This window comes from Orbilia oligospora (genome assembly GCF_000225545.1).
Source record: "Orbilia oligospora ATCC 24927 unplaced genomic scaffold scaffold00097, whole genome shotgun sequence".
NCBI lineage: Eukaryota > Fungi > Ascomycota > Orbiliomycetes > Orbiliales > Orbiliaceae > Orbilia > Orbilia oligospora.
The window spans coordinates 877,057-889,872 of record NW_011645654.1 but is presented as its reverse complement, the minus strand read 5'-3'; the positions used below and the strand labels follow the sequence as shown (position 1 = coordinate 889,872).

The window sequence follows — 12,816 nt, the reverse complement described above, 5'->3', positions numbered from 1 at the left end:
AACCTCGCGCTAGCAAGCAATTTGGTCCTCTCACCTGGTCGTGAGGTTACATAGTACATATCATTATTCCCAAGTAAGATTCGAGAGAGGTTCGAACCAGCGAATATTTGAGGCGGTTGAGTTTATCAACACATTTTATAATCAAAATACCACAATACTCAAAGCTAGCTACGTTCACAGTTGAGGAGTCTGGCGACGAGACAAGCTACGTTAGTTGCACCTAATCTCGAACCCGGAAGCATCGAGCTAGATGCAGGCTTCGAAACATTAACTACTTGATTTTATTGTTAGAAACATTCATGGATATGAAAAAGAAACTGGATTGACTATTACTACCACTAAATCTACTACTTAATATATTATATCAACAAAGTTTTAAACTTCATCCGTGGGCTCGCGATGAGCATCACTTTGATTGTCCCTTGCAAGCAGAATAACCCAAAGCTAGGCAACCGATAAACAATTACTCGCTATTCATTTCATCTTCCTTCTCTCCCATCTCCACGTCCTTAATCTTTTTTTCCTTCTTCTGCGGCAAAATAACCATCACCCTTGACCCTACCTCTCCATTCTTTCTATCAATAGTGGTTTTCGCGTCGAGGATAGCAAGCTCCCACAACTTCAAGCAAATCGCATCATCGACTATTCCCTCCAATCTTGTAAAAAAAAGACGGTCAAATGGGAAGAAATCGGTATTCCACTTCCTGGCCACCTTGAACATCAGACTTGGCTTGTCCAACTCGAAATCATATTCCAACCCACTACACAACCAAGGGTACCGCTTGCTGATATCAGTCCAAGCCTTGGGTTCGGAGGTTAACTTCGCCTTCGGTACAGCTATTTTTTCTCTTATGTAACTTTTACCCTCGAGACGGAGCTTTGCTCCCTTATCGGTAAGTTTTGTAGCAAGTGTAGCGTTGACAAACTGCGCCGCGGGGTTTGCCATTGATGCCTTATCATAGATCAACTGAAGTTGCTGACTAAGTGTACGTTCTCTGATGATGGCGTTGCGATATACATCCTCATATCTACGGGAAAGATGCAAGGTTAGTTGCATCAGAGGGATTCAGAAGCTTGGCAATTTAAGCACGCACCTGGTCATAATACTGTTTGTTTCAGACGATCCAAATATCAAGTTATATTTCTTTTGGCTTGTCGTTGGGTCATCATCCGTAAGCCCTCCATAAGCGTACCCAACCCTATGGAGCCACTAATTGTAATAGGAAAACAGAGATTAGTATCAATAACGGCCCTTGAAGCCTAGTACCAGATATTTTATTTACCTCGGCCTTTGAAAAACGCTCTTTGTCCCAGCCGTTTATAGGGGTCGCCCGCATATCACTCCAGCTAAGAGCATTTGCAACCTAATCCCAGTATCTGTTAGCAGATAGTCTTTTAGAAACCTCAAAATGATTGTAAATATATTACTGACATCACTAGCGGATATTCCCTCCATAACAGCTCCTTGGTTAAGAGCGCTAGCTCTAGTTCCATATGCAGCGTCAATTTTAGCGGCCGTGATTCTCGTGGGCGCCGGTGCGGTATAATCGGTGTACTCGTCTTTGCCGGTTATTTTATTGAAGGCCGCCAAAGCCGCGATACCCTTTGCATGATCTTTCTCGAGCTTTTTGAGAATATCGGCGTCAATATCCTTGGGTACCTGCCTCTCGTCGGTAACTTCTTTCGTTAAATATTCTGTAAGAACAGTATTTTCGATATAGGTATCATAATCTCCGAAGCAAGAGCGAGAAAGCTGTCGTATACCACTGTCAATTATCTCAACCTTAAACTTGCATATTAATTCAGCGAGAAATCCATAGAATGAGCAACGTACCCAAGTGTATGTGTTTTTGTCAACCCCTTCGTCGGCTGGTAAGAATTTATATGTTGTGCTCATCGAAGTTGAGCGGGCTTTCTCGAAAATATTAGCAAGCTTCTCACGAGGCTTCTCCGCCGTACCGCCATATCTTTCCTCGTCTTTGATCAGAGGATGGATCCAGATGGTGATTTTCTTCATATCGATAGCTCGCGGGAACCGTCCGCTCCCATAGTCTGGTCGAGTGGTACCCCTCTCATAGTAATGCATGAAATTGCTGACTTTCTGGCTATCACTGGTTCTCTTCGCCCAGACCTTGCCAGCTTCGTCCCTGAAATAAATCTGTGGAACGACACTGCTGACATATCCTTCATCGTCACCAATCTCCGTCGCCCAAGAACGTCTAGCACCCGGTTTGATTGCTTCGTCCGTTTTTCCTTTTCCCTTCTCTTCTTCTTTTCCCTTTTTTTCTTCCTTCCCCCCCTCTTCTTCCATCTCATTCTCTTTTTCTTTCTCCTTCTCATGGTCTGTTGAACTACCACCAACATCAGTACTCTCACCCGGTTTCGACGCCTTAGGTTTATTCGGGTCTTCGGTTTCCTCGTCCGGCGCAGGTCTCTTCCTCGGCTCACCGACTATCTCTCGGCCTCCAAAGGTAGTGTTTGCCCAGACACTCTTAAAATGTTCTTTCTCTATGTAACATCTACTAGGATTAGTTGCCCCAAAACCGACATCGAGGGTGGATATTTTAAAATCCTCCATATTGAGACGAACGTAAAGTCCCTTTTCTTTCGCCAATGTTTCGGCGTTTGGATATCGCGACTTCACCGTGGCACGTTTAAACCACGTAAATCTGCTTGCCGGCCTAATATCGGCGCCAGTTCCAACATCGTTATAATAAAACGCGGCTTTATATTTGCGATTTATGAGGTCTGTTTTGAAGTAGTCCGCTAGTGCTCGACTATTCTCATCATTATCCGCTTTCTGCTTTTCATTCAATTCAAGAACAGGCTTGAATCCAGCGTTGGGTCCGAAGATAATGCTGTTGGTCTTAGTATCGATATCTGGGTGGTTTTTTTTCGCTTCGGTGTGATTGGCTTCGGATGTAAAGCCATACCAAGTCTGCGCTGCCAACTCTGCGAATTTTTTGTAGCCCACGGCTCGAGTGAATCCAACGGTAATTTTGATATAATTACCCTCGATATCAAAAATTTCCAACATTGTGGCATTCGTGAACTTCCCGGTGACTTGGTCTTTGGTGCCTGTTACTTTATTGCTGCCGATCAAGAGTTGTCCAGAACATGATGCAACTTCAGACATGCTCACAAAGTAAATCCCAGCAGACTGGAATTCAATAGGTCGCTCGAAATAATTTTTCTCCGTAAAATAGTCGAGGTCAGACCCACGCATGACAATGTAGTATGGATGATCGATCACCGCAGGTGCATTGTTGTTATTTTTCTTGGCGAGAGTATACAGAATTTGCCTAGATTCGGGGGCTTTGGTGGAGATATATGGAATCCAGGTGACGAGTTCCTGATTTGCGAGGGCTTCTTGCGCCTCGGCTTCCCTTTCTTCTGCATCCACGGTGGGATTTGGGTCAACAGGCTTTGGATTTTCCACGGACATAGTTGCAATTGGAAAAGAGGAATTAAACAATAGATAAGATTAACGGATAATAATGGAAAGGAAGTTATTAGACTTTATGAAGCTTAAGATAGTAGGAAAGAAGGTTTCTGAAATTTTGCAAGTATGTTTGTAGTATGGGATACTAAGTAGAAGGTATGGTTTGTTACTGTTAGTGAAGTTGAACGTCGAGGATCTCTGCCTCATATATATATAAAACAAATCCTTAGCCTTGATAGTAGAGTGGAAGTTGATCTTTTGGGAATTACTCGTAACTATCCGCAATTGGTTTCGGATAGCATAAAAGCGATGGCTCTCGGATTCGATGCTGGGCGATTGATAGTCACGGTGGTCTCTACCTTCCCGCATATGCAACAGCTACATCGCATGTCGCATATTGGTGTCTTTAGCCTCGACAGCCAATTATTTTGTTTAATGCATTGCAGTATCTGATCCTTGCAGATGCGGCTGGTTTTGCATTGCATAAGCTTGAATATATCTGTTCCGCAGTCCAGCTGACAGTTTTCTGTTGCAATCGGTTAGAATCACTACCTGCAGCTGCGCAGAAGCCAACGAAGAGCCGGTCCTAGGCCAAGTTAATTCTAAACACCTAAATCTATCAATTGCCGACATTAAATTGAGTTTTAATATCTCTCTTCCCGATAAGCCAGCAGACTTCTCAGCCCTATGGCAAAGCGCCATGGAAATGCCTGAAACACGATACCAAAACTATGGAGGGATCGCACTCGGAATTGAATCTTGGTATCTTTTAGTCTAGGCGCGTGTCAATTATAGCTTTGAGGCTGGTAGGAGAACTCAGCTTTGACTTATTATATTGACTTGGCTATAGTTTGGACCGTAAGGCCCGATTCTATTAGTAGTTAGGATGATTAAGCAAGGTTTCTGGTATCTTGTAAAGGTACCATGTTGGTAGACGTCAGCCCCATATGCATATGCAGATAGATGTTCGTTCTATGTTACTAACATCAGGGAGATTCTATGCAGAACTTACATCCAATCAACGGCGAGCCGTCCATGCATGTTGTGTTCAGATCTAGCACTTTCAGTTCCGAGCTCCGCCCATGACCATGCTTGGTTTTCAGCCCTGTGGGACCATCCATGCATGGTCCTGGCGCCCGATTCGTCGAACAAGAAGCAAGCGATGTTCCGTCACGCCGAAGCGAGATCGAAATAGTTAGCATTGTAACCCTCATGCTTCTTTGTGTTCTAGACGTCAGATCTTGCGTCTCAATTGCATCATTACCTCGCGGAATGCTTCCTCAATCGGTAAGAAAAGGCGAGAGTCTGCCGATATTTTGTTGAGATGGAAATTTAAGATTCTACGGCAGTGGCACAGTGCATGCGGGGTTGTGATGTTTGTGGGGGGCGGGTAGCAATGCATTCGAGTCCGGTTCAAAGTGGTGGTATCAACCATGGCAAATGGCCGTATTCGGAACAGCTACCCTACCGACCTGTATGAACATACCGAACCGCGAGACATTCGAGGTACATGTCCCTAGAATAGATGCCAGGATGTTGATAGCGGCATTTAACAGTCTAAGTTGTGGACGTTAGCCAATGGCGCCCGCTCTGGTCTCGACAACACGCTTTTAGTTTCGTGGTCTCCTCCACTCAATTCGATGCGAATACGCCATGCATTGCATGGATGTTCGGACTCCACTTCAATTGGCAAACTTCACCGTCCATCTTGATATTAAGATATACAAACGTTCACTCGCATCTAGCCGCATTTGCCCTGGCGAAATTTTGCGAAGCTGAGGGAGGGGTCCATCCGCTAAATTAACGTCAGGTGTCCTTAAGGGTATTGGTCCTTGGCCAGCTCCTAACACAACTTGGCCTGAGAGGGCTGAACAACATCGTCGTTCCAATATGGAGAATTACTTAGTTACGAAACCTATTATAGTGGTATGCAATGCAATACACCGTGCATGTGCAGGGTTGTAGAGCAGAGATTGATTTCAGCCCGGCAAGAATCGATGCAATCCGCTGCAGCTTCCAGAAATCAGAATGCGATGCATGTTATGGTTTTGAACACTTGCATCCGACGAGTTCTGCTCATTTTACTGGCTGAACTGTTTAGAGTTGTCGCAGGACTGAGATAGGCGTTCTATATTTGCAATCGAGTGAGAAAAGGCCAACTCTGAAGCTATTGTTTCTATCGATCTCGAGAGGTGTGCTAATAGTGTTCAAGTAAACCTCTATAGTCTAAATCGGTTTCTGTATATATACCACCTACAATCACCTACTAACCCAACAATATCACAATATCAATACTCTCAAAATCACCACCACCACTTCTATAAATCAACCTCACCCTCTTCTTACTAAACAAATCTCTTCTTCATTAATACTTCAGTTACTTGAGATACCTCCATCTTCGTGTCTTCACGCTTTTTCATCTTCCTAGTTGCATTCACTACATCTACTTCATAATATTTTAATATCTCATATAATTCAACTTTACAACTACCATGGCCGAGGTAGAAGCTGTTATCCCTTCTCCACCGTCCGTGGCGTTAGACGCTACTCCCAACGAGAAGACGGCCATCTTCCTTACTCCAGCGATTAGTGCACTCTTAGCTACTAGCACGGAGCCTCCAGTTACGCTAGTTACAAGTAACGTAGCTGCTCCAGTTCTTACTGCACAATCGATCCCTCCAGATCAGCTCCCCGCAGCCGATGTCCTTAACGAAATTGCTTCACATGCCGACGACGAAGAGGAACTCATCCTCAACGTCAACGGGACTGATATATCCGATGTCGCGTTGGTTTACATGGGCAAAGATGGCAAAGAGGCCTTTGTCCCGGTAGAGAAAATTCCAGAATTCCTTGCCGGTGCTGCTCTGCCCTCGGGGTTTGTTCTTAGCGGTAAACTCAAGAAACTCTTTGGTATCATACCAGGAACCAGACTTTATATCAATTACGGCACGGCAGTCTCCCATATTACTTGGGTTGAAGAATATGTCAAGGTTGCGGAGTCTGTGAGCTTGGGAAAGCTTATCCCGTCTCTGGCAGATAACGAGGACCTCAATGCCATCCAGCTCGAGAACGTCAATCTTAGTTACGTTAGCGGTCTGACTTCTATAACGACTCCAGGAGTCTGGCTTGATACCGATGTCGTTTTCAGTGGCCCTCTACAGCCGGTCAGCGACATCCTTAGGGATGTTTTCGGACAAACTAGACCTGCCCTGCACATGAAAGCTCTTGTCTCTAATACAGTAAATTGGGGCAAGGTTCCACGCCCTCAAGGGCTGGATGTCTGGGGTATGCTTGAGAATGTCTCTATTAGGATTGGAAGTCTTGAAATTGCTACTCTCGGAGTAGAGATTAGAGCAAATAAAGAATTGGTGCATACTCCTACGATGAAGGAGGTTTGGAAGTTCGGTTGGGGATTCATGGGTACTGCCTTTATGTATCTCCCTGGTAGCGTCACCCCGTTAGAAATGTCAGTTGTCGTTCGACAGTCTAGTGGGTTCATCAACTTTGCCCTTGATGTCGTTGGGGACCTTCCCTGGGAAGATGCGTTAGGTATCAGGGACTTTGATGTGAGTTTACGGTCTATCTTTACTGAATTCTTAAGAAATTTGATCTTCTAACCCAGAAACCGCAACATATAGATCCGAAATGTCGAGATGCATGCCCGGATTCCTACCACGAATCCTAACACAAAGAATATTGCTTTTGGAATTACGGCTGTTATGAACTTCGGCGACACCGATTTTTATATTTCTGGAACACACGGCCCTGCTGAAACGAAACTTACTGCATGGTTAAGAGGCTTCACTCTCAACGATCTTATCCATGCAGTAGAAAAGTTGTTTAAGGTTGATTTAGAAGAGCCAGACTTCGAAGTTGTATTCGAGGATCTTCAGTTCGAATTATCCAGTGTTACTGGTATAGTTCTAGCCGGTACCGTCGTAGTTGATGGCTACACATCTACGACAGCTAGAATTGCTATTGGGAAAGCTGGCATCTCCATTTTCGGTGCTATCAACAACGTCAAAATTGGAGAAGTCACTCTCACCCAAGCGGCTATCAATATCACTATTCCACTCTCGGCTTCGAAGTCTGCTTCTCCAAATGCTGTCGTTCGTCCGCTCCCTGCTAGTTTCTCTATTAGTGGGTCTGTCACATTCAGTGGTTTGGAGATATCTGCTGGCTTGTTCTTTAGCAAATCTGCTGCAGGTTCCACTCCTGGAGCCGCAAATACTTCCGAGAAGGCCTGGATTGTATACGGAGAATTCAAGGACAAGAATGGGCTTAAGGCAAGCAAACTTATGCCAGCACTTGAGGGATCTTTCCTCAACTTTAGCCTCAGAAATATCGCCTTCATGGCTAGCAGTGCTAACGCCATTGCACCACCTGGCTTCCTCAACTCATACAATTATGCTGTCACAAAGGGAGTTCAGCTCCTCGCCGCCTTTGACAGTATCGACGAAATCGATAGCTTGACTCGTTCCCGTAATCCAGCACTAACCCTAAAGGCATATTACAGTAGCGGCATGCTTGGATTGGATATCATCATGCCAAACGACAATGCGGTGGTAAGAATCCGAATCTTGAAACCAATTCCATGGATATACACTAAAGAATGTTCTTTTTTATTCTAGATGGTTATGAAGAATTCTAACCTTCGCCCAACGCCATTCACCCTTGGTATCAGAGTCACCGATAATGGCCCAACCCTCGCCCTCAAGTCTGGCTTCGATCTCATCGTTCCAAACCAGGTCGACCCTCTTCGTTTTGCCTTTGGTCTCAATGCCGATATGATTGGTGCTAATGGCTACGGTGAGATGTTGGGCTACTGGAAAAATCCACTTGGTATCAGCGATCAGCTCGAGATCGGGGACCTTGCCCTCCAAATGGGCATCATATATGCCGTTTTCTTCTCCACCGGAACTCCAAGCAGTCTTGCAATCACTGGAGGAATCAAACTTGGCAAGACACAAGCTTCCGTTGCGCTCGCTATCAGCGAGAACCCAGGTGATCTTCTCATCAGTGGTAGCGTAAAGAACCTTGCTATCGATGATATTGTAGACTTCGCTCGTAAGGTCACAAAGCTGAATCTGCCAGACCCAGATTCGGACTTCTTGACTTTCGAAGAGATGTCTATGTACATGTCATCTGGTGTCACCATCGGAACAAGATACTTCCCACCAGGATTCTCTGCCAGCGGATCTATCCTGGCTTTCGGAAAGAGAGCCTCGATGGCTTGCACAATGGGCCAAACAGGTGTAGCAATCAAGGGTGCTTTGGACGCTTTCGAACTCGGCCCACTCTCTGTTCGTGGTCGACGAGGGCAGAACCTTGTTCTTGATATCGAGATGACTGCAACTACTCATAAAGTCTTCTTCGACGGTGAAGCTAAACTTGGACCGCTCCTCGCGGCTCTCTACTTAAACGCCGTCCAGCAAGGCAAAGGAGAAATGATGCTTGAATTCGATGCTGAAATGGCCTTCACAGACCTCTTCAAGATGACAGCTAAAGGTAAAGCCCGCAATAAGATTAAGGGAGCTGCCGCAAAGAGTGGCCTTGGTGGTGTTGAATTCGATGTCGAAGCCAGAATGCAACAAGAAATTGTCAACTACGTTATGGCACAAGTCAATGCTCAATTCCTCGCCGCACAATACGCTGCTACCCAAAGTTTTAACGAAGCAAGGGCATCATTGGATCGTGCTGAAAAGGCATTCGCAGAAGGTGTTAGAGTAGCAGAGGGTGAACTCGCAAAGGCACAGAAGGCTTGGCAGGCGAAGTCCGATAGTGTTAACAAGTCCTTTAACGACGCAAAGACCTCGCAAACTAACCGTGTGAATCAATTGAAGGAGGACGTCAGAAGGGCAAAGGGAGAATATGATGCCGCTGTTGATAGGGCAACTAGAAAGCTCGAACAAACACAAATCACAGCCGCTTCCGAAATTGGAAAGGCTAGAGGAACACTTGAACAGACGAAGGGAAATGTCGACAGAGAGATCAGCTCAAAGCAACAGATATTAATTAATGCTGAACAAGACATGGACCGCAGGTTTGGTAATGCTACCAAAGACATTGAGAAGGCTCAAAATGATGTCAATAACAAACTTAGTAAGTCATTTTCCACAATATTACACTACTTCGACGAGTTTCCTAACACTTCTGATTAGGGGAGCTCAATGACGTGCAACGAAGGATGAGCGATAAGCAGCGCCAAATTGACCGGGCGAATGTCTTCAACAAAATTAAGCTTGGGTTCGAAATGACCCCAATCGCTGCCGAATACGCAGGTAAGTCATCAAGATACCCGAATGTATTCGTTAGATATCAGAAAGCTGATCATTTACCTACCAATAGCCAAGAAAGCCGCCTTCGAAGCTGCCAACTTAATTCTCAGTGGCGCAAAGGCCATTGTCACAGGGCCCGGCTACAAACTCGCCGAAGGTTCAATGTTCGCTGCCAGAGGTTCCCTCGAAGCTGCCAAGATTGCTGGCAAAACTGCTATCGATGCTGCTAGCTCAACCCTTCAGGGTGTCATCATCGCTCAGAATGGCCTTATCGATGGCGCTCAACAAGGTCTTCAATTTACCAAGACTGCCGGAAATGAGCTAAAGATTTGGAGGCTTGCGGAGGAGGCTTTGGACAGATATCTCAAGGAATCTACTGAGTTACTCTCCGGTCTACAAAGAGGTGTTGACGGACTTCTGCAAACCGCTGAATACATCGCATTTACAACCGCTCAGAAGGCCTTGCAAATCGCCAAGGAGAACATCGGTGATATGGATCTCCTAAGAAAGGGCGTTGACGCTGTTGAGAAGGGTTCTAAGACTGGCCTTCGAATTGCACAATGGGCAGCCAAAGCTCTCGGTAATCTATTCGATATCGAGACTATTATCATGACTGCACAGTTGGGCGCTCTCCACAAGGATGGTAGATTTACCGCCAGAATTATGGGTGATGTTGCGAATAAGAGGGTGGACTTTACCACTGAGTTTACACTTGGTGATGCAAAGAAGTTTATGGAGGGTATCTTCAAGAAGTTGTGGAATGAGATTGAGACAGGAATCCTTTCCATTGATTTGTAATTTTGGGGGGTAGGTTAGTTTCTGTTGGGGATAACCCGTTTAATTAAAACTTAGGGCGATTCTGTTTCTTACTATTTGCAGATGTTTACGAAACTTATGAATGTTATTATATATATTCGATCATGCAAACAAACGCTTATGATTATCATTATATCAGTTGGAACTCTCCATATATGCATATTTCGTATCACACCTCTCTATATAATCTTCGCGAGAGCATAACCCCATCTCTCCAACCTCCAATCATCCCATATTACCATCCAAGGATCCACTCTCTGCCGCTCCGGATGCCCCCATAAAAACTCATCCTCATTCCAAAACCTAACCATTGACAGAAAATCCGCTTTTTTAAGGAATGTTTCTCGCCCTTGGACACATATTCGCTTCAGCTCCACCTCTGGGGCGGGAGAATCCGTATGATTTGCATAATACAAAAGTCGAGGTATCATCCAATGCGCCGAGCCAGTCTCAATTCGTGTGTCGAGCTTGGATGTCCAATCATTCATAGCCTCGAAACGATCTGCTGGAGGTTGCCAGTCATTCCAGTGAGGATTAAATGAAGTTATCCATTCTGTTGCGTAGAGTGGGAATTCATGGACCAATAAGGCGAACAACGAACAGCTCTGGTGTTCCTCTCGCATCTCAGGTCCGTAAATGTGAGCGTGGGCGTCGGGCTCTAAGTTTATTAAGCAATTCCATTAAAGTAAATCCAAAAATTAAGTGAGAAATATAAGCGGTACATGTATACAAAAAGAGGTGTGCTGATAAACTTACCTTCAAAACTTGGACTATGTTCATTCCAAGCCCACCACCACCTTCTCTGCCTGAAGAGTTTGTAAATCAAAGGACTAAACTCCATCCCCAACCAAGCGAGTAACATATCTACCGCTTTTGTTTCCCAATAACCCCATATCAATATAAATTTGAGAGTCCCTCGCGTATACTCAATCTCTCTATGACCACGCATCCGAGAGTAGAAGATTAGAATATAGACAGATAGATGATAAATCGTTTTTATTATTCTATGTCTCTCGGAGATAGTTGCTGGTGGCTCGTTTGGATTCAATCCCTCCAAGCCCCGGTGAATTCCCAACTTTCGAGATGGCTCCGGACGCTGCTCTTGCTCTTGCTTCTGCTGCTTCTTTTTGCCCTTTTGTGTTTGATTCTCTTCCAACTCTTCCACTCTTCTTAGTAGCCGCGGGAACATCGTCCGGCTTATAAAAACATTTGCAAACCGTCGAACTGCCAAATGATTCTGCACAATTCTATTTTCCATTTCTTCGCCTCCTTCCCTTATAGTCGCATAATACCATGGTTCTGTATCAAACCCCTTCGGGTCTATAGCATCATTATAGGCATCCTCAATCCTCTTTGACTCCTCTCTAGAAATATGTCGAGAAGCATCTAATAAATGATCGTGTACAGCGGCGACAAAGAAACTCTCCTCTTTATACTTCAGAGCATCGTGCCACAGCGCCACACGGCTTAGGCCGCGCTTATGCATCGTAAATACCTCATGATAAGCCCGAGATGCAAGAATTAGTGAAACGAATGCGTCGTAGTCGACGAAAGTTGTTGCCTCTAGTAGAGCGTACTTGATATCGAAAGGCAAAGTTTCTAGAGGGAATGCAGGGTCAAAGTGTGGCGGAAGTGCCTTTATCGGTTTTGGTTCTCTCAGTTTTTGTTGAGTTCCAGAGGCACCTTTGAGTCCATCAAAGAACCTTGAAATTCGGTTCCGGAGATGGCTTTTCATTCTTTAAGACTCATAAGATGTGATTCGAGTTCCACTCTCTATCTATACCCCGCGGATTAATATTTGGGTCTATGTGCAGTGTAGCTTAGCTTGGTAGATCGACTGGCAGCCTTGATCCTTTTACAACTGAAGACTCGTCCTTGGCAGCAGCCCCCTTATAAACCCTATCCGGAAAGATGAGGTTAGGCCACAACACATGAGCCAAGTATGTGTTGTTTTTGTGTTAGTTTTTGGCGGGATTTTATCAATAAATTGGATGGCCGTGGCCGCCTCTCTCCAGCACTTTTGGTTATACGAGACGTCGGCAAAATATTTTTGACGGTTTTTAGTCTTTATGTAGGGAAAGTTTTTTCAGTCCCTACTTATTGGATAGTTATTGATACTTGATTTTGCCTACTAGAATCTGCAAAATCTATTGCTTCGAATTCTTCTTACAGATGAACATTAGATATGTTTTTACATTAATTTGCTCAGGGTTGCTCAAAACAGACTAACTAGTACTGACCAGCGGCCCTGATAACTACTACCAGCATTCTCAGAGTTAT

General features: G+C 44.8%; 3 protein-coding genes across 3 annotated transcripts; 1 reads left to right on the top strand and 2 right to left on the bottom strand.

The window, feature by feature from the left end:
- Positions 1 to 463: 463 nt before the first annotated feature.
- AOL_s00097g254 (uncharacterized protein) lies at positions 464 to 3,445 on the bottom strand (the record flags this gene model as incomplete). The annotated part of the gene is made up of 5 exons (XM_011126087.1): positions 464 to 1,028; positions 1,095 to 1,210; positions 1,284 to 1,364; positions 1,433 to 1,753; positions 1,835 to 3,445. 5 exons carry the CDS (start codon positions 3,443 to 3,445, stop codon positions 464 to 466), a joined length of 2,694 nt encoding a protein of 897 aa, XP_011124389.1.
- A 2,489-nt stretch (positions 3,446 to 5,934) lies between these two features.
- Positions 5,935 to 10,518, top strand: AOL_s00097g253 (uncharacterized protein; the record flags this gene model as incomplete). The annotated part of the gene is made up of 5 exons (XM_011126086.1): positions 5,935 to 7,008; positions 7,081 to 8,007; positions 8,074 to 9,544; positions 9,604 to 9,723; positions 9,791 to 10,518. The coding sequence occupies 5 exons, from the start codon at positions 5,935 to 5,937 to the stop codon at positions 10,516 to 10,518; spliced, it is 4,320 nt and encodes a 1,439-aa protein (XP_011124388.1).
- A 197-nt stretch (positions 10,519 to 10,715) lies between these two features.
- AOL_s00097g252 (uncharacterized protein) lies at positions 10,716 to 12,271 on the bottom strand (the record flags this gene model as incomplete). Its single annotated transcript, XM_011126085.1, has 2 exons — positions 10,716 to 11,194; positions 11,293 to 12,271. 2 exons carry the CDS (start codon positions 12,269 to 12,271, stop codon positions 10,716 to 10,718), a joined length of 1,458 nt encoding a protein of 485 aa, XP_011124387.1.
- Positions 12,272 to 12,816: the final 545 nt, after the last annotated feature.